The sequence below is a fragment of the Bidens hawaiensis genome, unplaced genomic scaffold (assembly GCF_021521415.1).
Source record: "Bidens hawaiensis isolate Kalapana, Puna unplaced genomic scaffold, B.hawaiensis_p1.1 tig00030171_1, whole genome shotgun sequence".
Lineage (NCBI taxonomy): Eukaryota > Viridiplantae > Streptophyta > Magnoliopsida > Asterales > Asteraceae > Bidens > Bidens hawaiensis.
Window position 1 is genome coordinate 1 of NW_027495009.1, and position 24627 is coordinate 24627.

The window sequence follows — 24627 nt, forward strand, 5'->3', positions numbered from 1 at the left end:
AACCTTGCGAGATTGTCAATTCGAATATTGAGCCCAACTGGGTTTTAGTCTCACCGTGTGTTATGTCAGAGAGTTCTAGTGGCACAACGACTGTCAAGTGCAGACGGTGGTATGGTTTCCCCGGGATCACCCAAGCCAAACTCTGAAGCGAGTCTGGGGCCAATTAAAACAACATAGTAGTTAGGGCCGGCTTAACGAATGTGAAGGCCTATATCGAAACAATATTATGTGGCCTTTTCATGATAATTTTTAAGATAAAAGAAATTGCTTATTGCAGGTTTTGAACTCATAACTTATACTTTAGTATCAACCAAATCTACCACCACACCAATACATTACTATGAGTTTACTTTACCCATATAATGTATTTTTTGGACTTAGAGGCCTTAACTAAGTGTGAGTTTAAAACTCTAACTTATTTTCGCTGTCTGACGAGCCACCCCCTGTACGTAGTGTTGTGCAAATATAAGAGAAAACTGGATTGTGTGGTTGTATATGTAATGCATCAATAACTTATATTAAAGTTAAAACAAGTTTTACTTATATTCATACAGTTTTTTCTTTTAGGTAGAATTGTTTTTTTATATTTAACCAACTAATTATGATTTTCCTTTTTTTTACGAGTTAAATCTTAATCTTAAATATATATAAATGAAACATTTAAAAACTCTCTGATTGTTCCCATACTTTACTCAAACCATCATATTACTTTATTTGTAGATGAATGTGACCCGAATTCATAGGTATGTGTCTTACCAAATCCAGATAGCCAGTAAACAGGTTATAACATCTTATTAAATCAATTAATCTCACCAAATATTTGATATGAAATCTTATAAAATAGGAATATACTAAAAATTAATATCTAATTATATTCAAAAAAAATATTATTTATAATTAAGAAAAAAATTTATAGTAAAGTAATAAGCGATTCATATGTCTCTCAAACCCAGATAGTTTTTAAAGAGTTATAACATCTCATTTATTTAAAAACCATTCATCATCAAACCCAAAATATATTATTAATTTTCTTATAATATATAAAATTAAACTCCAAAAAAATATATAATATTGAAACGAAAAATGTAAAACAAACTCCGTAATACGGGGGATAAAAAGTAGTGGGTAAATATAAAACAATAAAACTAAGACCAAGTTGATTTGGATTGGGCTAACTAAATTTGGGCTGATTACACCTTTAAAGTTTAAAAAGCTAATAAAAATTACTCAAATTGGGCGGCTTTTGTCAACTTCTTACAGACTTGGTCTAGAACCTGATTTGAAAGGTTTTGAAACTTTTTAAGAAAAAGTCGATCAAAGTCAACGTAAAACCCAAGGCTAGAATGGTTTACTACACTATAAATTTTCATAGCACAAAGTCACAAACCAAGGTTCTTACAAGAAAACAAAGCTGATACACAAACAAATACACGCAACGCAACATGACTCATAGCATTGATTAATGTTAACTTTTCAAAGATGAGACCGAAGGAGTCTCCGAATCCAAATATGTGGAAATACCCTCACCATATCGAGCCCCCTTGACCAACCCATCTGATGCAATGGATTCAAGCTCACTCATCTCTTCGGGTGTTAACTTAACCGACAAAGCACCTATGTTCTGTTCAAGATTTTCAATCTTGGTGGTCCCTGGTATGGGGACCACATCATTCCCCTGATGGTGGACCCACGCCAATGACAGTTGTGACGGTGTGCACCCCTTCTTTGTCGCTATAGTAATAACCCGATCGTATAATATCTTGTTGTGTTCAACATTTTCGGGTTGAAACCTTGGCATGTACTACACAATGAGAATTTGAATATTAATATTCTTTCCAATCCCGAGAGATTATTTTGTTTTTCTTACTTATTATCAATCGAGTATTTCTAATGGGTCAAGTGTAGGGGTGCCAAACGGGTTACGTTCGTGGGTCTAACTTGAACACGACTTGAATCCAAAAATCGTGTCAGACACGTGTACTAGAACACAACACACATATTTGCAGTTTGACATGAACACGCCCTGTTTGACCAACATAATTTTTTTTACTTTTTTTTAATTGTTTTAACACAATAATGCTTCAAATTTACATTTTCACAACAAAAAAAATACATAATTATATGGATCAATTACATTTTAATTAAAAAAGCATATGAAAATTTCATTAGTAATTTTAAATTACCAATTTAATTTATCACACAAAACACATTTAAAAGAATAAAGTAAAAAATAATTGGGTTAAACGGGTTTGTGGGTTCGACCGGAACCTGTTTATACCATACCTAAACCCGTGAAGTTCTCTTTAAGTTCGTGTCATGTCAGAAATTCACACCCCCTGGTCAAACGGGTTGAAAGTGGCCTCATATGTATTTTTCGTACTTACAATCTAGCGGATTATATTCATATGTTTATATAGAGAATTTGAACAAAAGGTGTGTCGGGCCAACCCGACCCAATAAGAAGATAATAGATCTGTAATTAACAAACCTTACGTAAGTCACCATCTTGTAACTCGTTCAGCATTTTCGGGCCTGATGAGAAGAACCCACGTCCGAGAGGACTGTATGTAACAATCCCTATCCCAAGTTCTCTGATAAGAGCATGATACAGGTAGAATTTAAATATTTGTATTTTGGGCATATATACTTCATTATTAATGTTGTAAAACATGTGGTATTGAACCTGCAAGTAGGAATAATTTCTTGCTCAACATCTCTTGACCACAAGGACCATTCTAGTTGTATGGCAGTTATCGGGTGCACCGCGTGGGCTCTTCTGATGGTTGATGCCGACGCCTCTGATAATCCAATATATTTAATTTTACCTTCTTCAACCAGCTTCTTTAATTCTCCCATCTATCAACAAAATTACAACCATTTACATGATATGATATAATTAGAATTGGCCAATCATCTTGCATTGTAAGAGATCGTGTTTTTCTGCTGTTTGAAGTGTAGTTGATTAGTTGTTATGAGTGTTTAAAGCAAATACTGATCGTTTGTGAATTTACATGTGAAATGAGCCTAAATGATTAAGTGATCAGAATCAAACTATACCCACACACTAGAAACAGACCATCTGTTACCTGAAAGCGCAATATAAGTAACCAATTTTATTAATACATCGTGGTTTATTTATTTTACGAGTTTGTTTATTTTAAAGTTTAAACAAGTTCAGAGCGTTAAACACATCAAACAATTGAGTTGTGGGACTTTATCGTGCATGCTGATGTTGGTTTGCTTAATAAACGCGGCCGGCTTTTTATACCATATGTGCACAACTTATAATTCACTAGAAAACATAAAAAGCCTAGCAACCAGCAGGAACAAACAAAATTACGTGTTTGTAGTCTTATAGGACCACCAATAACAGCCATTTTTCTTAATTTTCCAAAATATCAAAACATGTATACACACTAAAGAGGGAGGGAAAACAAATTAACCGTGATTTCGATAGGCACACGGGTGTCAATCCTGTGCTGATAATACAAATCAATGCAATCGACGTCAAGTCGCTGCAAGCTAGCTTCACAAGCAGCCCTTACATACGCCGGATCTCCTTCAACTGACCACGAGCCATCGTATCTGACCCCGAATTTAGTCGCCAGCTTCACTTTCTCCCTCACCCCCTTCAAAGCCTGCAATTCAATAATCATTAACTCATCAATCCATTATCAATCAGTGGCTGGCCCAAGATTTAATTATTATTACTATTATTATTATTATTATTATTATTTTTTAATGGGGTGATCGAAGGCTTAACCAAAATTTTATGGGTGGCGATGGAGATATGATCAACATATATAATATAACACTCTTTTATTTTTCTTAGGTGTGGATTGACAAGAAACATGTATATATATATATATATATATATATATATATATATATAATCATGTAATCGAAAGGAATATAGAATTACCTTGCCAAGAAGGATTTCGTTGGTTTTGGGGCCGTAGACATCAGAGGTGTCGAGGAAGGTAACACCGGCGTTAATGGCGTGGTGGATGAGATTGATCATGTCTGGTTCGGGTTTGGGAGGTCCGTAGAAAGCGGACATGCCCATGCAGCCTAAGCCCTGAGCTGAGACCTCTAAACCTTGTGAACCTAATTTGACTCTTGGAACTCTTGCCATTTTTGAGTGATGGATTGAATATGATCAGATAGATAACTAACTATTTAAAGAGAGTGTGAAGAAGAGAGTTTGTAGGATTCTATGGAGTATGAAGTCGGTGGATCATATATGACGATAGGTGGACGTACGCGTCTTCGTTTTGTGTTAGAAAATTTACGACATATGGACAAAATAAGAGACAAACATGAAAGTTAAGTTGTTTTTATTTAGTATTGATAAAACCATCATCATTATTATTATTATTATTATTATTATTATTATATATTTAAATGTTGATGCTATCAAGTTGATGACCATGACCTCCTCAAGGAAAAAAGAAAAAAAAAAGAAACTAGTTAACTAAAATTAGTGACGAAACCAGAACTTTTAATTTAGGGGTCGGTAATATAAATTTTGAACTTTCGTCAAAGTACATTAGTCACTTTTTATTTTTTACCATTTGTTAATTGTAATTGCCAAAGCTAAAAACTTTTGGTTAGAGGCCTTTCGACATGCACCGTATTCTTACTACCGCTCAAGTATAATCATTAATTGGTTTTCATAACTTCGGGTAACGTGTAACATCATCTCGATTTTCTTTCTGTAGTATTTTCATTAGAATATTATAAATGAATGAATTCTTGACACTTGATTTGGGTTACCAATATATCTTTTTAAACATGCATTTTTACATCTAAAAATAATAGAAAATTACATTAAAAAAATCTTTAAACTTATAATGTAATTGTATCCAGAAATATAATTAAATACAATAAAAAAAATATGTTCACAATTGAAATCACAGTTATTGATAAATAACTTAATAATCAAAATAACAAAAGTGAAGCATAGAAACTTACATCATAATGGTTGTAGAAAGGTCTATCGATTTTTCATGAGTTTTTATTAGACTTGAGAGGGACCTTTTTTTTAGTCTTGAGAACTAAGATTGAAGGCGGCAATTATTTTTATAAAAATATAAAACAGTATTCAACCAATAAAAGTTTAGATTTTAATGTAGGGCAAGGCTCGTTTTTTCTTTTTTTTCTTGAAAATGCCCATATTCAAAGTGTTTAACCTAATAATCATAATAATAAAACTTCAATATAATAATGCTATCTTCTCTTTCTTCTGAACAGCTTCAAAAACTTAACACCCTACCACCTGCTGGAAAACTTCTCTAAATTAATTTTCTTTTCTTTTCTTTTCTTTTAACTCTAATGCTTCAAAGAGGCCTATCAAGAGGGTCCAACTATAAAAAATGTTTTTGGCAATGAACTTTTGTAACCTTGGAATTGGGTCGGCAGGAGAGTCAGCTGACCCCTGACCCTCCCGTAGTTCCGCCCCTGACTCAAATTGAAACAAAAACTGCACTTGAACCGAACATACCATCCGAACCAAACAAAAATTTTAAATCAACTCGGATGTATAAACTAAGTCATATCGATTAGAGAGACCTGTCTTCATTTCACATAATCTTTGGAGTGAAATTGTTAGAGCATCTATCTCCGATGCTACAAGGATTTCACATGCCATAAACATACTGCGCCAACTGTCATATCTGCTTACTAATCTATACTATAATGGGCAGAGTTAAGAGCATCATTTTAAGAGTTTTACAACTCATAAAGCATGTAGTGCAACTTTAAATAAGGGCATTATAGTTTTTGCAAACTTAACATACGGTTAAACAATTTAGTTTCAAAAAATACTTACAATAATAGTCCTTTTACTTTAATCAATTTGTGTAAACTTATTGTAATGTTACAAATTTACCCCTTCTTCTAAACCAACTACCCCTATGATTTTTTAACGGCCGTAATTTTTTCACGCAGTAATATTTTAAAAAATATACCATAAAAACGAGCATTTTATTCTCTTTAATTTGAGTATGGTATTGTTGTACTTTTTATTTTAAAATGTTAACATATTACGTGATTCCAGTAATGACCAACAATAGATCGGGTCATGTGAGCTCGGATCATGTGTCAGACCGGATTAGGGTCTGAACGAGTCGATAAAAAAAAGTTAATTTGGTTCAGGTCGGGTCGGTACAGTTTTTAGGTTGAAAGTGGTCAACTCATAACCAATTCGGGTTTGAAATGTCATGTCGGAACGGGATTCGGCTTAAAATAGGTTGGTTTAAGAAATGATTTAATTGAAATTTTTGTATATTTCAATTTTGCTTCTTAATTTTCGGCACTGGTTACGTGCATTCAGGCATTAGTTACGCGGATGACATTGTTTACACGTGCCACGACCGATCAATGCGTGTATTGTGCCACATAACGAGCGTAAGGCAACCAGTTACGCGTTCGATTGTGTTTGTGCACGTACCCCGCTGCATCACGCATGCACCCGTCTAGTTTTTTTAAAAACTCAGGTCTCTTTAATAATGTGTTCTCTCAAACATCCTTTATGTATAAAAAATGCAAATTTGATTTTAATAATCCCAACTGAATGTTATTGGCCGATAATAATCTCAACTGAGTTTATTCCCATAGGTGACCCAAAAATTTAAAAAATTGCCTCCCAGTGGTCCCCTCTTAAACTTAATGTCGTTAAGTTTTTTTTAACGGGGTACCACTAGGAGCCAATTTTTTTAAATTTTGGACCACCAGTTGGAATAACTCAGTTGAGATTATTATCGGTCAATAAAATTTATTTGAAATTATTAAAAATTTAAAATCCAATTTGCCTATAAAAATATAGCAAGGGTGTTTTTTCTAATACCCTCAAATTTTAAAATGTCCACAAATTTTTTCGTATGGTTAAATGACATCATCTTTAAAAGATAAGTGCATAATAAAAAAAGCGTTACCGTTTACCTTAATAAATAGAAAAATAGAAGTCATAAGTTGAAAAATCTAACATCTGGGAACAGACCATGAATCTATTTAACAGAATTGTGTCAAACAAAAGCCCGGTTTATTGTTACCGTCTTTATTTGTTTAATGTTTCAGATTTTTACTCAGGATTTCTAACAGAACCTTCATGGGATTCCATTATATTTGTTAAGTAGAGCAACAATAAATAACATCAGAGAACAATTTGGGAATTAGATAATGTAATCCTCGCAGCTAGACGGGTAGGAATAAAAAAACTAATCTTATAATTGCATCGGTGTGCTTGTCCGGAAGATTTCGAAAGAAATGACCTTAAATTGGTATGACAGGTCATACAAGATCTAGGTTGATGAGGAACAAGGAAAACGGGAACCTGATTGTTTAGTTGACATCATAGAAGAAATACCGAAGAAATCCGCGGTGCAAGGAAATATGGTACCAACGAAGTAGTCCAAGAAGAAATTGGTCACTCTGACTTTGAAACTGAAAGATAAACTTTGACGTTCTAAATATGTATTTACTTATAGCTTGAGAATGAAACTGAGCTTTAATGATTTGGATGAAGAGGAGCATTTACAGGTTTAGTCGACGTGGTAATTGACTCAAACAAACGAAGATAAGGAAATGTAAGCTCGAATTACAATAGAGGTGGGAGACGATTTAGTTTTCATAGTCTTGGGTACAAATAAGAGTGGATCAGGAACCTGATATTCTAATTAATGAAGGTGCTAAACTATTACCAATAAATTTATGACATATAACATTCGTGAGACAAGGGAGTACAATAAGGAGGAGTAGATGGTTCGTGAAATGAAGGCTGCTAGAGTAAAAAAAAAAAAAAGAAAAAAACTATTTACGTAAACAAAAGTGAGGGGGTGTTTGGCCTAGCTTTTTTTACAAAGCTTATAGCTTTTTAAGCTTTTTTTTATTTTATAGAATAAGCTTAATTTGATATTTGGTTTAGCTTTTTAAGCTTAAGCTTATTAGTTTATATAGGCTAATTTGAATAAGCTTGTTTATAAGATGTTTTTTTAGCTTATTTGAATAAGCTTATTTGTGTAAGAAAATAAGCATAAGCTAAAAAATAAAAGCCAGGCCAAACACCCCCTGAGTTTGTTTTTCGAAGAATAGAAGTGGAATATTATTTTTTGATATTTACATGTAAAATTATTAAAAAAAAACAAAAAAACAAAAGAAAAGTATCGAGTTTTATTTACTTACGGTGGTTATACAATTATAGTGATTTTTAAATCACTATTGAGATTTTTAAACTTATTTAAAACCATTAATTTCTACATGCTGCAATTCAAAACAAAAAAACAAAAGAAAAGTATCGAGTTTGATTAACTAGTTCAGTAACCTTGGTGTGATTAATAGAGTATTAAATTTTCTGATCATGATTACGTATAACCTCATTCAACAAGTTATCACCAACTATGCGAAATGAACTGTCCGGAACAAGAAATTCGCACGTCAAGTGACGAAACTTGGACGAGAACGCCGGGGGCCGGAAAAGACAGGGAGGGGGTGGCCTGGCCCACACTATGCTTCGACATTGCGTCGAGTTAAAATATATTTGAGGGTCGAAGAAACTAACCCCGTTAAAATCAAAGAGTCCACCAAGAACAAATTCAGAAGTTTTCACTACATGGTGGGGTATAGTATGAGATAACCAAAATATCAAATCAAAGTCAAGATGAGTTAGGAAAAAAATAAGAACTCAATAAAAAAAGAAAAAAAAAGTTATACATTAAAATAATTTAAATAAAATTAAACATAGACACACAAGTAGTCAAAAATAAATAATAATATGTGCATATCTAAAGTAAGGAGTTATCAAATAGAATAAGTAAAGAATATTACAAAATTATTAGTGGATGTATACATTTTAGATAAAAAGGATAAGAGCTGATCAAGGATTTAACTAATCAGGCCATCATTATTTCCACAAGTGATTCTACCACCAACCAACTCCCACCTTTACCCTCAGCTATAAATTGTATTCAATCAGGTGTTCCTTGATCACACGTACGTACATTAGAAGAAAAACAAAGTTAAAAAAATATGGCAAGAGTTCCAAGAGTCAAATTAGGTTCACAGGGTTTAGAGGTATCAGCTCAGGGTTTAGGCTGCATGAGCATGTCAGCCGCTTTCTATGGTACTCCCAAACCCGAAACCGACATGATCAATCTCATCCACCATGCTATTAACGCTGGTGTCACCTTTCTGGACACCTCTGATTACTACGGCCCCAAAACCAACGAATCCTTCTTGGCAAGGTAATATATATATATCCTATAAATTAAGGGTTTCGTCGACTTTGTTTGTTGTGTTGTTTGGGTTGATATATAATTATACACTTTTTTAAGTGCAGGCTTTGAAAGGAGGAATGAGGGAGAAGGTGGAGCTAGCTACCAAATTTGGGGTTGTATGCGATGGTGCATTTGAGGTCAGAGGAGATCCGGCGTATGTAAGGGCTTGTTGTGAAGCTAGCCTGTAGCGTCTTGACGTCGAATGCATTGATCTGTATTATCAGCATAGGGTTGATACTCGTGTGCCAATCGAAATCACAGTTAGTTCCTCAATTTTATATATATTTTAGAGATGAGAAGAACTGAAGAAGTTAAAAGGTTGGTAATTTCATACAAGAACCTAACAAGAAAATAAAAATATTGTAGTATGGTCTAGATGTGTTGAAAATAATAATAATAATAATAATAATAATAACAAATTGAATAAAGTCAAAAATAAAAGGTTTAACTCGTCAACTCATTTACATTGACCAATTTAGATAAATGAGTTGCGCGTGGGATGTGCCCGATTTGAGGTTAAGTCTCTTAACACGAATAATTAATTTTTTTTATGATAGATGGGTGAACTCAAGAAGCTGGTTGAAGAAGGGAAAATTAAATATGTTGGATTATCAGAGGCGTCGGCATCGACCATAAGAAGAGCCCACGCGGTACACCCGGTATCTGCCATACAACTAGAATGGTCCTTATGGTCAAGAGATGTTGAAAAAGATATTATTCCTACTTGTAGGTCAGCATCATCTTTCTTTTTATTTCCATTCATGTTTAAGTAATTATGAAGTATCCAAAGTTCTTAGTGTGTATCATGCTCTATCAGAGAACTTGGGATAGGGATTGTTGCATATAGTCCTCTTGGACGGGGTTTTTTGTCATCTGGTTCGAAGATGATGGAGAAGTTGGAAGATGATGATTACCGTAAGGTATATGCTTTACGCCATTTTGAAAATCTAATTTTGTGGCCAGAATTGCGGTGTTACAACCTGAATTTAAATGGCTTAAAGTGTTTGATTAATATCAGGTTTACAATTATTGTTTTGTAGAAAATGCCAAGGTTCCAACTTGAAAATCTTGAACACAACAAGATCTTATATCAGAGGATTAGTGAATTATCAACTAAAAAGGGCTGCACAACTTCACAGTTGGCATTGGCCTGGCTTCACCACCAGGGAAATGATGTTGTGCCTATTCCAGGAACCACTAGGATAGAAAATCTTGAGCAAAACATTGGAGCCTTATCTGTTGAGCTAACACAAGAAGATATGGCGGAGCCTGAAACCATTGCATCAGCGGAAGCAGTTAAGGGGGCTCAATATGGTGCTGAAGTTCCAACATATATGCACTCCGAGACCCCTGCATTGTCATCATGGCAAGCTTAATTAATGATACGAGTCTTATGGTTATCCATGTACTGCTATACCAACATATCATATTTGTTTTCCAATAATAATCATTTTTTGGTTTTAAAACCTGGTTGCACTTGATCAGCATGTGGTTTAGTGTTGTGTGTTACTTTGAGAAGATTAAATAAAAGGCGGGTTTTTGTTTTATGTGCATGCTTGAGCAATTGTTATGATTTATGATCATCAACTAGACCCATATGTTCTTCTAGCTTGTGTATAATTTTTGGGAATTTGTCATAAATCTTCTAGTGTGTTTACACATGTACACACTTATACGGACAAGATCATTTCATAACACTAAATTATTGCAAGAACATAAAGAACATGAATTTTTTTTATCCGTGGTTCATATTTTTAAAGATTTGTACTTCTTAAATAGAGTTATACAAATAGTGATATTCAATATCTGCAAATCACCGACCCATGTGAAATAAGGTATCTAGTGATTTCATTAGTCACAGGTTGCCTTCACTGAGATGTTGGCCCAGTTGTTTAATCGACCACTTTTAGATTAGTTAGGTATGATGCCTTTCCTCGAGAATTAATAGGATATTAGACAAACTGATGATAACAATGCATTTCTTCGTGGTGATTTGACTAATGCTACATATAAGGCACAACCTCCTGGCTAATTGTTGACTCGAAAGATCTTGCCACATCATGCTATTTTGTTGTAGAAAGAATTTTCTTGGGGCAAAGACTACTTTTTTTTTATATATGTTCTTTGTTGCTCACAACAATACGTATATGATATTTTAAAATGAGTTGCTTATTGAGTGGCACACATAATCTACCTTGGTTTCACTTAGCTAGCAACTTACTTTGTTGCGAGAGAATGGAGAATATTGTAAAGTTGTTGCATGTGCCCCTCCAAGAAATATGTAGGTCCCGTGACCAGATCAAACAACACAATAAATTAAGTGCTAGTCGTCTTGGATCAACCTTTCAACTAGTTGGTAGAACAACTAGCTAGGACCGAGATCTCGGATCTTGTGGTGTATACTATGATGGCCGAAAGTTTAAGGAGAGGGAGGGAGAGAGAGTTTGAGTGTCAGAATAATAGTTTTGCAAAGGGTTTACCTTGTGTATGCTATACACACACTTTATATAATGTGTGTATTGTCATACACTCTTTCATTAATAAGGCCCAGTGGGCTCCAATTACACGCCTCGGGCCCAGTACATACAAACGTGAACATAATAGAAACGTAAACTAACGAGATACAAATACGAAAGACTAATAACAAAACGGGCCTTACAATCTCCCTCTAGTCTTTGGTATTTGCTTTATTTTCTTCCTCACCACTCGCATTCGGACTCATAGTCGAAAACACCGTCTGGATCTTCTTCAAATGGTTGTTTTTCAACAAGTAATCTTACAAACTTGTTGAACTTTTCGACGATGGCGTCCGTGTTGTCACGACGAACATCTTCGACTGTACAGAGAGGCGACTCAACTAGCTTCTAGAGGTCGCAGAGTCCAAATCCTGCCAATTCATTCTCATCAAAGAATCTGAGCTCATGGCTGCGAGTGCAATGTATGATAACCTCATCGTCCTTGTTGTCAAATTCCCATGCAATGAAGTCGTGAAGAAAGTTGTCCTCGAAAGGCATCCCATGGCAGATCGGTTCGCCATGATCATCAGGCATTCTGTATACTCTTTCCTTGGACGGCTTGTTGGAGAAAAGGGTTGATCTTCTTTACCTTGAATGATCTACCTGGATTGACTGCGGACGTCGAGTAGTCAGCTCTCCATTCTCTTCTCAAAAAGTAGTTCTTGAACCATGAGTCGATAGTGTTTTTGCTATCTTCTCGAGCTATCGTCTTTCGAAAGAAGTTCATGTCAAGTTTCAATAGCATGTGCATATCTCTCATAGTGAGATATGTAAGATCACCGTTTGTCCACCGGACAACCCAACTTTTGCTATCCCTGTGGTATCTGGCGCACAAAATGAGATTCGAATCATGGTAAGGCTTCGACCTCCATCGCATGCTTCCCATCCTACTCACACTATAGTATTTAACTCCTCTTCTTGACCAACTTCTAGCAGGAGCAGCAATAGGAGTGACAACGTTCTTGTCAACGGTTGGCTCAACATTCTCCCAGTTGGTGGTATGTCGGGGTTGGGAGAATAGTTGATGCCATCATCATCATCTTCTTAATTTTCACCTACGGTTTTCTGAACTGAAGGAACGGTACGGTACCTGCAAAAGAACGAACATTTAGTAAAGAGGCGAGCCCAGCCTCCACCGCAGCCTCCGATTCCCTTGTTTTCTCAGCCTCCTTTGATGGCTCAACATCAGCCACCTTATTTCAAGTAGCATCACCGCTACCACTTCCACTACCACCACCACTACCACTACTATCACCGTTTCCACCACCACGAGGTTCATCACTGTAACATCCCGAAATTTCTAAAAATAATATTAATTATATTCATTATTATTGGTGAGAAAGTTTACTCGGGTTAGCGGAGAAGTAATAAATAAAGTAGGAGTTAGTATGGGTCGGGCTAGTGTTGGGTAATGGATATGGGTTATGGACTTGGGTTAAAATGGAAGGAAGATAGACCAAGGGCTCAAGCCCATGACCTATCATATATATACCTTCATTTTGCCTAAATCATTCATTTTACACATATTCCATACACCACCCAAAACATACAGCTCTCTCTCATCCTACTCTCTCTCTCTAAGCCGAAACCAAGAAGAAGAAGAAGGAGAACCGATTTCCGACCCGAGGTAATGTAGTATGATGTTGTTTGAACTCAAACCCGTTAGATCGAGTCACGAAAAGACGAGCCGACACCATTAAACCATTAAAGTCACGAGATCCGGGTGGAATCGGGTATAAAACGAACCTAAGATGAGCTTAGGGGTCACCCAAGCTCAGATCTGGATCGAACGGGACGAAAAACGGTGCTGGAATACATTTTTCCAGCCACCGCCCGGTTTTCCGGCAAGTGCGGCGCCGGAAAGGCGGCGCCGGAGGTTAAGTCACATCAAGGAATGTTCTGATGTGACATCTGACATCTGACGAACCCAAACCCTAATTCGTTACGGAACATTAACGAACTAGTCTCGTTCGTAAAGCAATTCGCGTGTTAATTCGATATGATGATTCGTTAAGGAAAAACAACGAACTAGCCTTAATTCATTATGCAGTTCGCTATGATCATTCATAAAAGCCAATTCGTTATGATAAGTCAAGATAACGAATCAAGTGGTTCGTTACTCACCCAGTTCGTTATGTTAAAATAACGAATCAGGTGATTCGTTATTCACCAGTTCGCTATGTTAAGATAACGAATCCAGCTGGGTTCTGAATAGCGAATTAGGAGTTTGGAAGACTGACAGAATGGCCAATGGACTTAGAAAAGAATGAGATAATTACTTAATAGCCCTTGGACTTTGATAATTGATGAAAGATATCTTTAAAAGGTTAACGAGTAACGATTAACTAACCGGGTAATGATTCAAAGAAGTAAAAACTGGCTTAGACGCGTAAGACTTATTAAGTAGCAATGAGAATGGCTAGAGTAGTATTTAATATATGCAATTATTAAACAGTTAGTCGCGCACAGCTCAAGAGGGAACAACCAGTAGCAGAAGAAGTAACCGAGTTCAGGTGAGTTTCTAGCCCCATTTCCTTGTTATGTTTTCGGGGCTGTGTGCATACTCGATGTGAAGTGTGAATACACTTACCTTGAGTGGTAAGTGTATGCTATAGATGTTATAAAGGTAGCTATTATATGATGCTTGACGGTGTGTGAACGATCTACGGATATTGCACGTATCGTCAAGGATAGTGGTTGTCAAGTGGTTATTAGTGTGTATGATTGCTATGATGTGACTTGCTTATTATGTAAATAATATACCGATAGGAAGTGGGTTATAGACAAGCAGAGGTAGAGTGAGATAGAAATGAATAGGGGTCTAGTAAGAGCGTTAAAGTGGCAAAATGGCATAACGTGATTCATTATTAAAGTGGCAAAGTGGCATAACGTTATTCGTTATTAAAGTGACAAAGTTGCATAACGTTATTCGTTATTAAAGTGGCAAAGTGGTATAATGTGTTTCGTTATTAAAGTGGCATAAAGTGGCATAAGTGGCTAAGCTGTAGGAGTAATTAAGTGGCTAAGCTGTAGGGGTAATTAAGTGGCTAAGCTGTAGGGGTAACTAAGTGATTAAGCAGTAACAGGTTAGACAGTGGATTATGTGCCTTCGGACACGTATATTAATGCCTGTAGTGGTTGTATGACCAGTTGCTTGATTAACTAGAACTCACTCAGCATAGCTGACTTTTAGTATGCACGCAGGTGATCGGACTAAAGATCTAGTATGAGGATGACACATGGCATGGATTGAACGGTTGGCATCTGAAGAAGAAGGAAGTGGTGTTTTAACAATGATGATTTAAGTTGGTTTTAAAGAAAAGATTAAATGTTTTGCATTGAATAATTGAAGTTAACGTTTTCGCGAAAGTTTTAATGAACTCTGATTTGTAAGAACTGCGTTTATGAGTAAATCCAACATCAGATGTGAGGTACCGGGAACGGGGCCTTACAAGTTGGTATCAAAGCAAAGTTCGAGAGATTTAAGCATCCTACATGCTTAGACTCGAACAGAGAATGAGATTTAAGTAATAAACGAAAGAATATGCCAGTTCAAGATAGCTATGTGTCGCTCAAGCAAGCTCAGTAAAGGTAAAAGTGTATGACTACATAGTACGTGATAACTTTAACTTAATTGTTAAAGAAAGAACATGTGAGCAATAGGGACAGGCTTGATTACTTGTTTTATTGATTAATTGTTTAGATGTAGAAACTCGCACAAGTGAAATCATAAAGGGAAGTATGTAGAACCCGAGGAGTAAAGCAAATAGTTAATTACACTTGGCCACTGTCATTAACTACTTACCTTATGAATCATGTGCTAAATAATTCTTAGAGTGATGACGTTTGTTTTTTCCCTTTAGAATACGATGGCTAGAGCAAGAAGGTTTGTTGGGAAGGGAGGTCACACTGGACGTCCTCGTGGGCCACGTGTTATACAGGAACTTTCTGAAGAACCAGTTACTACCACGAGAAAGGAGAAAAGTGAAACTCTGCAAGGACCAAGCAGCGGTGAAGGGTATCAGCTGGATCCTGTTGTTCAATTTGCCATTTCTTACGCCGTAGCTGCTGCCGCGAAGAAATTTTGTCCTGGCAAGTCTGCTGAAAGCTATGCAAGGGCTACTGAGAGGGCAGGGGAAGACGGTAAGAAAGTTGATGATGATAAGGGAGGGGCGAAAGGAACCAAACGGCCTGCAGATGCCGTGGAGTATGCGGAGAAGAAGAAACCAAAGATGGCGGCCAAGGAAACATGCAAGGTGTGCGGAAAAATGCACCTGGGAGAATGCAGGACTGGGTCGGACAAGTGCTATCGGTGCGAAAGAGTGAACATTTCTCTCGAGAATGCCCTGATCACCCAAAATGTTTCAAATGCGGATCACATGGCAAGGGAGTGCAAGGGGACGGAGGCGGGAGGCGCGAAGGGGATATGAACTTTGGCCAAGGGAAAACTGCCAGAAGGGAGCGCTCGATGAAGGAATAATTGCTTATGCAATAGTTTTATTTTGTTTTAATTTTTGATTGCCTAAGAACTTGTTTTGTGTTAAGGTTTAAAACTTATGCTTATCTATGACGTGTAATATACTGAGTTGGGTGATGAATGATTATTATGTTATGATAAAATGTTGTGTTAGATAGTACGAAACCAAGCCCCATTGGAAGGACGAGACGAGAAGTGGTACATCGAGGGCCTCATGGAAAAGCTACCTCGAATAGCTAAAACCCATAAGCATCACTCGATGACTGCAAGTCAGGAGTAAGAAGGATAACCCATAAAGCGAAGGCGATTCAATAAGTGTGTGAATATAAGGAATGTTCCTTTTGAAAGGAATAAGTTAGGTTTCGGGGACGAAACCTCTCTAAGGGGGGAAGACTTGTAACATCCCGAAATTTCTAAAAATAATATTAATTACATTAATTATTATTAGTGAGAAAGTTTACTCCGGTTAGCGGAGAAGTAATAAATAAAGTAGGAGTTAGTATGGGTCGGGCTAGTGTTGGGTGATGGATATGGGTTATGGACTTGGGTTAAAATAGAAGGAAGATAGACCATGGGCTCAAGCCCATGACCCATCATATAAATACCTTCATTTTGCCTAAATCATTCATTTTACACATATATTTCATACACCACCCAAAACACACACTTAGCTCTCTCTCATCCTACTCTCTCTCTCTAAGCCGAAACCAAGAAGAAGAAGAAGAAGGAGAACCGATTTCCGACCCGAGGTAATGATAGTATGATGTTGTTTGAACTCAAACCCGTTAGATTAAATCACGAAACGACGAGCCGACACCATTAAACCATTAAAGTCACGAGATCCGGGTGGAATCGGGTGTAAACCGAACCTAAGATGAGCTTAGGGGTCACCCCAACTCAGATTTGGATCGAACGGGACGAAAAACGGTGCTGGAATACGTTTTTTCGGCCACCGCCCGTTTTTCCGGCAAGTGCGGCGCCAGAAAGGCGGCGCCGGAGGTTAAGTTACATCAAGGAATGTTCTGATGTGACATCTTACATCTGACGAACCCTAACCCTAATTCGTTATGGAACATTAACGAACTAGTCTCGTTCATTAAGCAATTCGCGTGTTTATTCGTTATGATGATTCGTTAAGGAAAAACAACTAGCCTTAATTCGTTATGCAGTTCGCTATGATCATTCGTTAAAGCCAATTCGTTATGATAAGTGAAGATAACGAAACAAGTGGTTCGTTACTCGCCCAGTTCGTTATGTTAAAATAACGAATCAGGTGATTCGTTATTCACCAGTTCGCTATGTTAAGATAACAAATCCAGCTGGGTTCTGAATAGTGAATTAGGAGTTTGGAAGACTGACAGAATGGCCACTGGACTTAGAAAAGAATGAGATAATTACTTAATAGCCATTGGATTTTGATAATTGATGAAAGATATCTTTAAAAGGTTAACGAGTAACGATTAACTAACCGAGTAATGATTCAAAGAAGTAAAACCGGCTTAGACGCGTAAGACTTATTAAGTAGCAATGAGAATGGCTAGAGTAGTATTTAACAAATGCAATTATTAAACAGTTAGTCGCGCACAGCTCAAGAGGGAACAACCAGTAGCAGAAGAAGTAACCGAGTTCAGGTGAGTTTCTAGCCCCATTTCCTTGTTATGTTTTCGGGGCTGTGTGCATACTCGATGTGAAGTGTGAATACACTTACCTTGAGTGGTAAGTGTATGCAATAGATGTTATAAAGGTGGCTATTATACAATGCTTGACGGTGTGTGAACGATCTTCGGATATTGCACGTATCGTCAAGGATAGTGGTTGTCAATTGGTTATTAGTGTGTATGATTGTTATGATGTGACTTGCTTATTATATAAATAATGTACTGATAGGAAGTGGGTTATAGACAAGCAGAGGTAGAGTGAGATAGAAGTGAATAGGGGTCTAGTAAGAGCGTTAAAGTGGCAAAGTGGCACAACGTGATTCATTATTAAAGTGACAAAGTGGCATAACGTTATTCGTTATTAAAGTGGCAAAGTGGCATAACATGATTCGTTATTAAAGTGGCATAAAGTGACATAAGTGGTTAAGCTGTAGGAGTAAATAAGTGGCTAAGCTGTAGGGGTAATTAAGTGGCTAAGCTGTAGGGGTAATTAAGTGGTTAAGCAGTAACTGGTTAGACAGTGGATTATGTGCATTCGGACACGTATATAAATGCCTATAGTGGTTGTATGGCAAATTGCTTGATTAACTAGAACTCACTCAGCGTAGCTGTCTTTTAGTATGCACCCAGGTGATCGGTCTAAAGAGTTAGTATGAGGATGTCACATGGCATGGATTGAACGGCTGACATCTGAAGATGAAGGAAGTGGTGTTTTAACAACGATGATTTAAGTTGGTTTTAAAGAAAAGATCAAATGTTTTGCATTGAATAATTGAAGTTAACGTTTCCGCGAAAGTTTTAAAGAACTCTGATTCGTAAGAACTGCGTTTATGAGTAAATCCAACGTCAGATGTGAGGCACCGGGAACGGGGCCTTACAATCGCAACTATCATGCTCGTGGTCATCATCCTCATCATCCTCCTCGTCTCCACCATCAGACTCGTCATCATTATCCTTATCATCACCGTCATCACCATCATCACCACCACCTTGTGCTAAAGGTTGTACATCAGGATGGATAACCAAAGCAGTGGTAAACACAACACTTGTGCACTAGTGCTGGGTGCAACAAGTGATGAACTTGTAGTACTGACCTGCTCAGATATAACAGCAGTAGTAGTAGGCTCAGTGTCGGTAACAGTCCCAACAAAGACTTCAGGCTCATCAGCAGACTTCGAGCATGAACCACCTTCACCTCCTTCTTTATCTGATTCTCCCGTGTAGAGGAAGCCATGAACACTTCCTTGAGCTCTGACCCTTTCGGCATCAGTGGCTAAACGGGCAAGCATACTTGGTCGTCGGTTGACTTGCTCAACCCTTGGCTCGGCTACACGAAGAAACCTTCTAAACGTCCCCATCAAATGAACCCTCAGGTTCTCAACGTCCTCGTCAGTCAATCACATAACCTCTATGACAGCAAGGTATCGATTGACGAGTGACTCATTCACACATCCTTTCTCATCACGTTCTTCCTCAATTTGCTCGTGTAACCTATCAACTAAATCCCGCAACCTTTCACTTTCACCCATCAACCTCTTAACCTCCTGATTCTCAGAATTTTCCAACCCACCAACTCTAGACTCAAGGCGTTCAAAATCCATCCACACACTAATGAGGGAGGAGTCGAGTTCCTTCCGAAACTCACTTGCAAGTTTAGAAGATGAAGGAAGATCAAACTCTAGCTGTTTTACTCTATCAATCAGCTTTTCCATATCAACATGTGTTCAGTATTCTGTAACGTGTTCTTGTTGTTTATCTTTTCCTATTTGATGTGTTTTATTTTCCTATAAATTGTAATCGTTTCAATAACAAAAATAATAAGAAAAATTGTCTCAAGTTTGGTTTCCCCCCTTCTCTTTTGTTCTTGGAGCCTAATCCACTCTACGGGTCTATTGGGAGATTAACCATCTCAAATAGGTCTCTATCAACAACCACCATCGGCGACCTGTTGCCGAACGGTTCTACCACGTAACCTTCTGTTGCCGCCACCAACTATCACCCAAAATCAATCTCCACAACCCCAATTACAATACCAAATACCAACAACCCTATATGAGTACTTGGAACACCACCATCGTCTATCGTTTAACACCATCGCCTCCAAATCATTTTATTTTACTGCTACAACTTCTTGGTTAAAAGTATTAAAACACTCCCAAATTATAAACCCTAGAAAGCATTCAAATCAAAATTCCATTTTCGTTAACAACGGATTGAGATTAAAACTTTAGGGCTTCTGTTCGGATTTCAAAGATGAGTAGAACGGTGTAAATAGCTTGCCTCGATTTGATCAACTGGCTATCGGTATTGTCGCCAGAAAAATGAGTTTTTTGGGGTTCTTAATTGTTATAGTTTGTGAGGATACAACCAGATCCGAGCCGATGCAGGGCCACCGGCACTCGGGAAGATATGAAACTGCTTGTTGACGGGAAAAGTCGATACCGGCGTTTGTGTTGCTGCCTATTGCGAATAATCGTACGATCTTCTCTTTCTCTAGTTGTTGTACAGGTTGCGAAGCCATGATGGTGTTGGAGATGGAGATACCGACATATGAGACCCCACGTCGGAAAACCGGTTGTGGTGGTGATGGGTTGGATGGTAATGATGAAGATGATGGGGAGGGGATAGTGATAATGGATGACATAGGTGGGTAGTAGAGGTGTGATAGAGATAGAGAGAGGTTATCAGTGATTTTAATTTTATTGAAAAATAAAAGTAATTTTATTATTGAAACACCAAATCTTTAATCTAATAACATAAATAGTCCTCAAAGAAGTAAAATGACCTCACAACCTTCATGTGCAAAGCACATAAACAAATTTAACGAACACATTTAATTGGGTTGGTGCCAAATGATGTAACTTGAAAGAGATTTGAAATATAAAGTATGTTTTCTGCTATTTCTTTTGCTAAATAACGTCTACTGAAAAAACGTTCAAACATAAAGGAATGGTTTTGCTATTTTGTATATTATTATTATTATTATTATTATTATTATTTAATAAAGCAAGACAGCCTCCATAGCAACGCATATATATATAGATACAGAAAGTCAATGGAACGGCAACTGATCATAAAAGTAAAATGGCTTGGTCTTGGTAATAAATAATTTATTGACTAATATGCTACAGGTCTAGTTGTATCATCATGCATGTCTCATTCATTTATCTACTTGTTATCTTTTTATTTTCATAAATTAATATGATACAGGTCACAGATGGGGACTGGGACAGAGTACATGTTTGTCCTATAAGAAACTCAAGATGCTTTCATGGGTTTTCCGTCAATATACACACTCCAAGTGTTTTATTTTTTTAAATAACCATAAAAGACTAAAATCAAATCATAACATTCAATATAAACAATTCCAAGTTCCTAAGGCATATGTCATATATTATATTTTTTAAACATGTCATTAACTTGTTAACAAATGTTTAACCTGTTTGGACACAAATTCATTTGTCTCTTAAACGTGTCAACCTAGTTAAGACACGAAATCTGTTATTAAGCTCAAACCCAAATTTTAACTCCGTGTTGTTACGTGTGGTGTTAACAGGTTCGTGTTAGTGATTGTCCTCCCTAACTATAGCAACACACTTTCTAAGGGTTGTCGCGGCGATATGTTCTCATGATTAAGGTGGGGATAAAATAGCGAGATGAATATAACACATGGTCTAAAGATTTAGGTAAAATTGGATTTTAAAAAGTATATCCGTAAAACCAAAATCAATTTGATCTTGGTTATTTTCATTGTTTGAAAAGTTTAAGCTTGCATATTATTATCTGACTCCCGCTTAATGTATGCATTTTGATTCTTATATCCTAGTCCTACTCCAAAAGGATACAAATTTTTTAAGGTGTCTGTCCCAACCAAGGACTTATAAGGATTCAAATCCAAAAAGATGAATACGAAGCCTTTTGTAAAGATCTAGATGATTTTGCAAAATGTAGTTCAGTATCAAGTAGCCGTAGATTTCATGAGTATCAACAATCTATTGCAGATGCTCGTTGTTGATCATTCTTTGTATTGTTGCTGGGATTTTGCTCTTGCTACTACTAACTAATATTGCTTTATATTGTTGCTATGCTCACCTTCTTTCTTATTTAACTCCTCCATCTGCTCTTGTTGCTGATTTGCTGATATTTGTTTTCGATCACTACTATTTCAATTGACTAATTACCGAGGGTTTAATGTGTGGGACCTGCCAGTTGGTAAACTATTTCAGTTTAAAATGAATAAATTTTAATTTAACTAAATTTTTTTAAAAGTTTATACAGATTTGAAAATAAGTATAAAACTGAAATATACACATATCTAAAAACTATCACAATAACTGAAATTATAAAAAAAATGACTCATCGATCACTAGTAGTTCGATTGTGGATCTGAATTCACAAGTTCTATTGCAAAAACATGTTTCTAGCAAACTATATGATTAGTTCTAGTGCTGCATAGAAATATAGATTTTAGTTCTATAAGATCGTTATATGGATACCATATTCATAAATACAAAGTAAGATTTCAACATGTTCCAACACAAATCTATTACTCAAAACATCATGACATTATAAGAGTGAGTTATTTCCATGATGACAAAGGAACAGTCTCAATGTTTGAAAGAGCCAAGATTGTTGGATGTAATCTATTGCCCTTAAAAGCATCTGCAATAGATTCAAGCTCAACCATGTCCTGCGGTTCGAGTTTGATCGACAATGCTCCAATGTTTTCATTAAAGTTCTCCACCTTTGAGGTGCCTGGGATGGGACTCAAGTCATCCCCTTGGTGTAGGACCCATGCTAAGGCCAACTGAGATGTGGTGCATCTTTTCTTTTGTGCAATTTCATTAATCTTATCAAACAAGATCAGGTTGTGTTCAAGATTCTCCCCTTCTAATTTGGGAATGGTCTACAAACAAAACTTTAGAAATCAATCACAATCTATATGCTAAATTATTAGTGAAACCTATGTTAATTAGTTTAATTTGCGAAGAATTACAAAAACCTTCCTCAAATCGCCATCTGTAATGTCCTCAAGCAATCTGCGCCCGGAAGCTAAAAACCCACTTCCGAGAGGACCATATGGAACAATCCCAATGCCTAACTCTCTGAAAATCATAACACAAAATGTATTACACCGTCTCCAACGCAAGCTTTCTTCCCCCGCCCGTGATGATGTGGACTGCGGAGTGCAAGTTGGCACCTCCCTTCCTACACGCATCGTTGGGCTGCCCCTCCGGAGTGCGGCTTTTCTTGATCACAAACACTTATGTTCGGATTTTATCTCCTTTCGTCTCACAAATTATATAATTAAAATATTAAAAAGTGTACTAGACTTGGTACGAATGGTTGTAGCGTTGCGGACAAACTTACATGTCAAGCGTCATTATAAAAAATGTATTACCGGTAAGAGATGGATTTTTATAGAGAACACAAAGTTATAGCTAAAATATATAAAAGCACATGTATTACCTACCTGCAAGTTGGAATAACATCTTTTTCATGAACTCTAGTCAACAGTGACCACTCTAACTGCACAGCTGTAATGGGATGAACAGCGTGGGCTCTTCTAATAGTGGAAGGTGAGGCCTCAGAAAGACCTACATATTTGATTTTACCTTCTTCAACTAGTTTCTTGAGCTCTCCCATCTACAAACAAACATATATACATAATTGGAGAATGATAACCTTAGCCACTTAAACAAAACATATATAAATAGAAATAGATCTCTAAATGCTAACCGTGATCTCGATTGGAACACGAGAGTCGGTGCGATGGACATAGTACAGATCAATGTAATCAACATCAAGGCGTTTTAAACTAGCTTCACAACAATCCCTAACATACTCCGGATCACCACAGATATCAATTGAGTCCCACTCAAAAGATTTGAAGCCGAATTTCGTTGCCAACTGAACACTTCCTCTTTCCAACCCCTTCAACGCCTGAGTCCCAAAAGAAAACGAGAAATATTATAAACAACACGACATGACAAGATAATAACTATTTATATCAACCTTTCCTATGAAGATTTCATTTGTTAGAGGTCCGTAGAAGTCAGAGGTGTCGAGATGAGTGACACCAGAGTGGACAGCATGGTGCAAGAGTTTGATCATGTCTTCCTCGGGCTTGCCAGGTCCATAGGCACTATTGGTCAGACTCATGCATCCTAATCCGAGAGATGACACCTCCATACCTTGCGATCCAAGCTTAATCCTTCTCACTCCACTTGCCATTTTGTGTCTAAATAATATTAATTGTTATTATTATTGCAGATTTTGTAATGCAAGATAACCTCCACAAATGCATATATAAATTAGAACTGGGGGTTGGTAATAAATTATTAAACCCATGTACCTTATGTCATGTCATGTATTATTCATTTATTTTTGTTTGTAAGTGTAGAAACATGAAATGAATCTGACCTGATCCATGACGATGTTCCCCGGTCTTCGAGATGAACGAACCACGACTCGATCTTCTTCTCTGGTAGCTTAAGATCTGCAATGGTTTTTGGGGGTGTGGAGGTGACTGCTAAGAAATCTCAATGATCTCTTGTTTACAGACACAAAAATGGTTATGGTGGTGGCTCTTATTGAGAACAACCAACCCTTAATAAGGAGGTGGAGACCTCCTTATATAGGGAGCCTCATGGCCACCATCATGGTACCCTAATGGGCCTAGCCCAGTTAGGGTTACCTCCACA

The 24627-nt window shown here is 36.9% G+C and overlaps 2 protein-coding genes and 1 pseudogene across 3 annotated transcripts; 1 reads left to right on the forward strand and 2 right to left on the reverse strand.

Moving 5' to 3' along the window:
* Positions 1 to 1400: 1400 nt before the first annotated feature.
* Positions 1401 to 4135, reverse strand: LOC143579946 (auxin-induced protein PCNT115-like). Its single transcript, XM_077063117.1, has 5 exons — positions 3923 to 4135; positions 3444 to 3638; positions 2684 to 2856; positions 2489 to 2591; positions 1401 to 1801 (listed from the first exon to the last, which is right to left on the reverse strand). The coding sequence occupies exons 1-5, from the start codon at positions 4133 to 4135 to the stop codon at positions 1466 to 1468; spliced, it is 1020 nt and encodes a 339-aa protein (XP_076919232.1). The 3' UTR covers positions 1401 to 1465.
* Positions 4136 to 9009: 4874 nt separating this feature from the next.
* On the forward strand, positions 9010 to 10794 carry LOC143579950 (putative aldo-keto reductase 3; annotated as a pseudogene). Its single transcript, XR_013143559.1, has 5 exons — positions 9010 to 9239; positions 9335 to 9532; positions 9830 to 10002; positions 10090 to 10192; positions 10313 to 10794. The product of XR_013143559.1 is annotated as a putative aldo-keto reductase 3 (transcript).
* An 11666-nt stretch (positions 10795 to 22460) lies between these two features.
* On the reverse strand, positions 22461 to 24253 carry LOC143579945 (putative aldo-keto reductase 3). Its single transcript, XM_077063116.1, has 5 exons — positions 23939 to 24253; positions 23663 to 23866; positions 23397 to 23569; positions 22926 to 23028; positions 22461 to 22829 (listed from the first exon to the last, which is right to left on the reverse strand). The coding sequence occupies exons 1-5, from the start codon at positions 24155 to 24157 to the stop codon at positions 22503 to 22505; spliced, it is 1026 nt and encodes a 341-aa protein (XP_076919231.1). The 5' UTR covers positions 24158 to 24253; the 3' UTR covers positions 22461 to 22502.
* Positions 24254 to 24627: the final 374 nt, after the last annotated feature.

Bases quoted from the DNA above. Each gene is read 5' to 3' on its own strand.
- LOC143579945 (XM_077063116.1), bottom strand. From the start codon at position 24,157: ATGGCAAGTGGAGTGAGAAGGATTAAGCTTGGATCGCAAGGTATGGAG. The intron at 23,570-23,662 runs GTTAGCATTTAG...GTTTGTTTGTAG, and splicing joins GTGTTCCAATCGAGATCACG to ATGGGAGAGCTCAAGAAACT. The intron at 22,830-22,925 runs GTTTTTGTAATT...TTTTGTTTGTAG, and splicing joins CAGATGGCGATTTGAGGAAG to ACCATTCCCAAATTAGAAGG.
- LOC143579946 (XM_077063117.1), bottom strand. From the start codon at position 4,135: ATGGCAAGAGTTCCAAGAGTCAAATTAGGTTCACAAGGTTTAGAGGTC. The intron at 2,857-3,443 runs GTTAATTTGTTT...TTTTGTTGATAG, and splicing joins GTGTGCCTATCGAAATCACG to ATGGGAGAATTAAAGAAGCT. The intron at 1,802-2,488 runs GTTTGTTAATTA...CTCATTGTGTAG, and splicing joins AAGATGGTGACTTACGTAAG to TACATGCCAAGGTTTCAACC.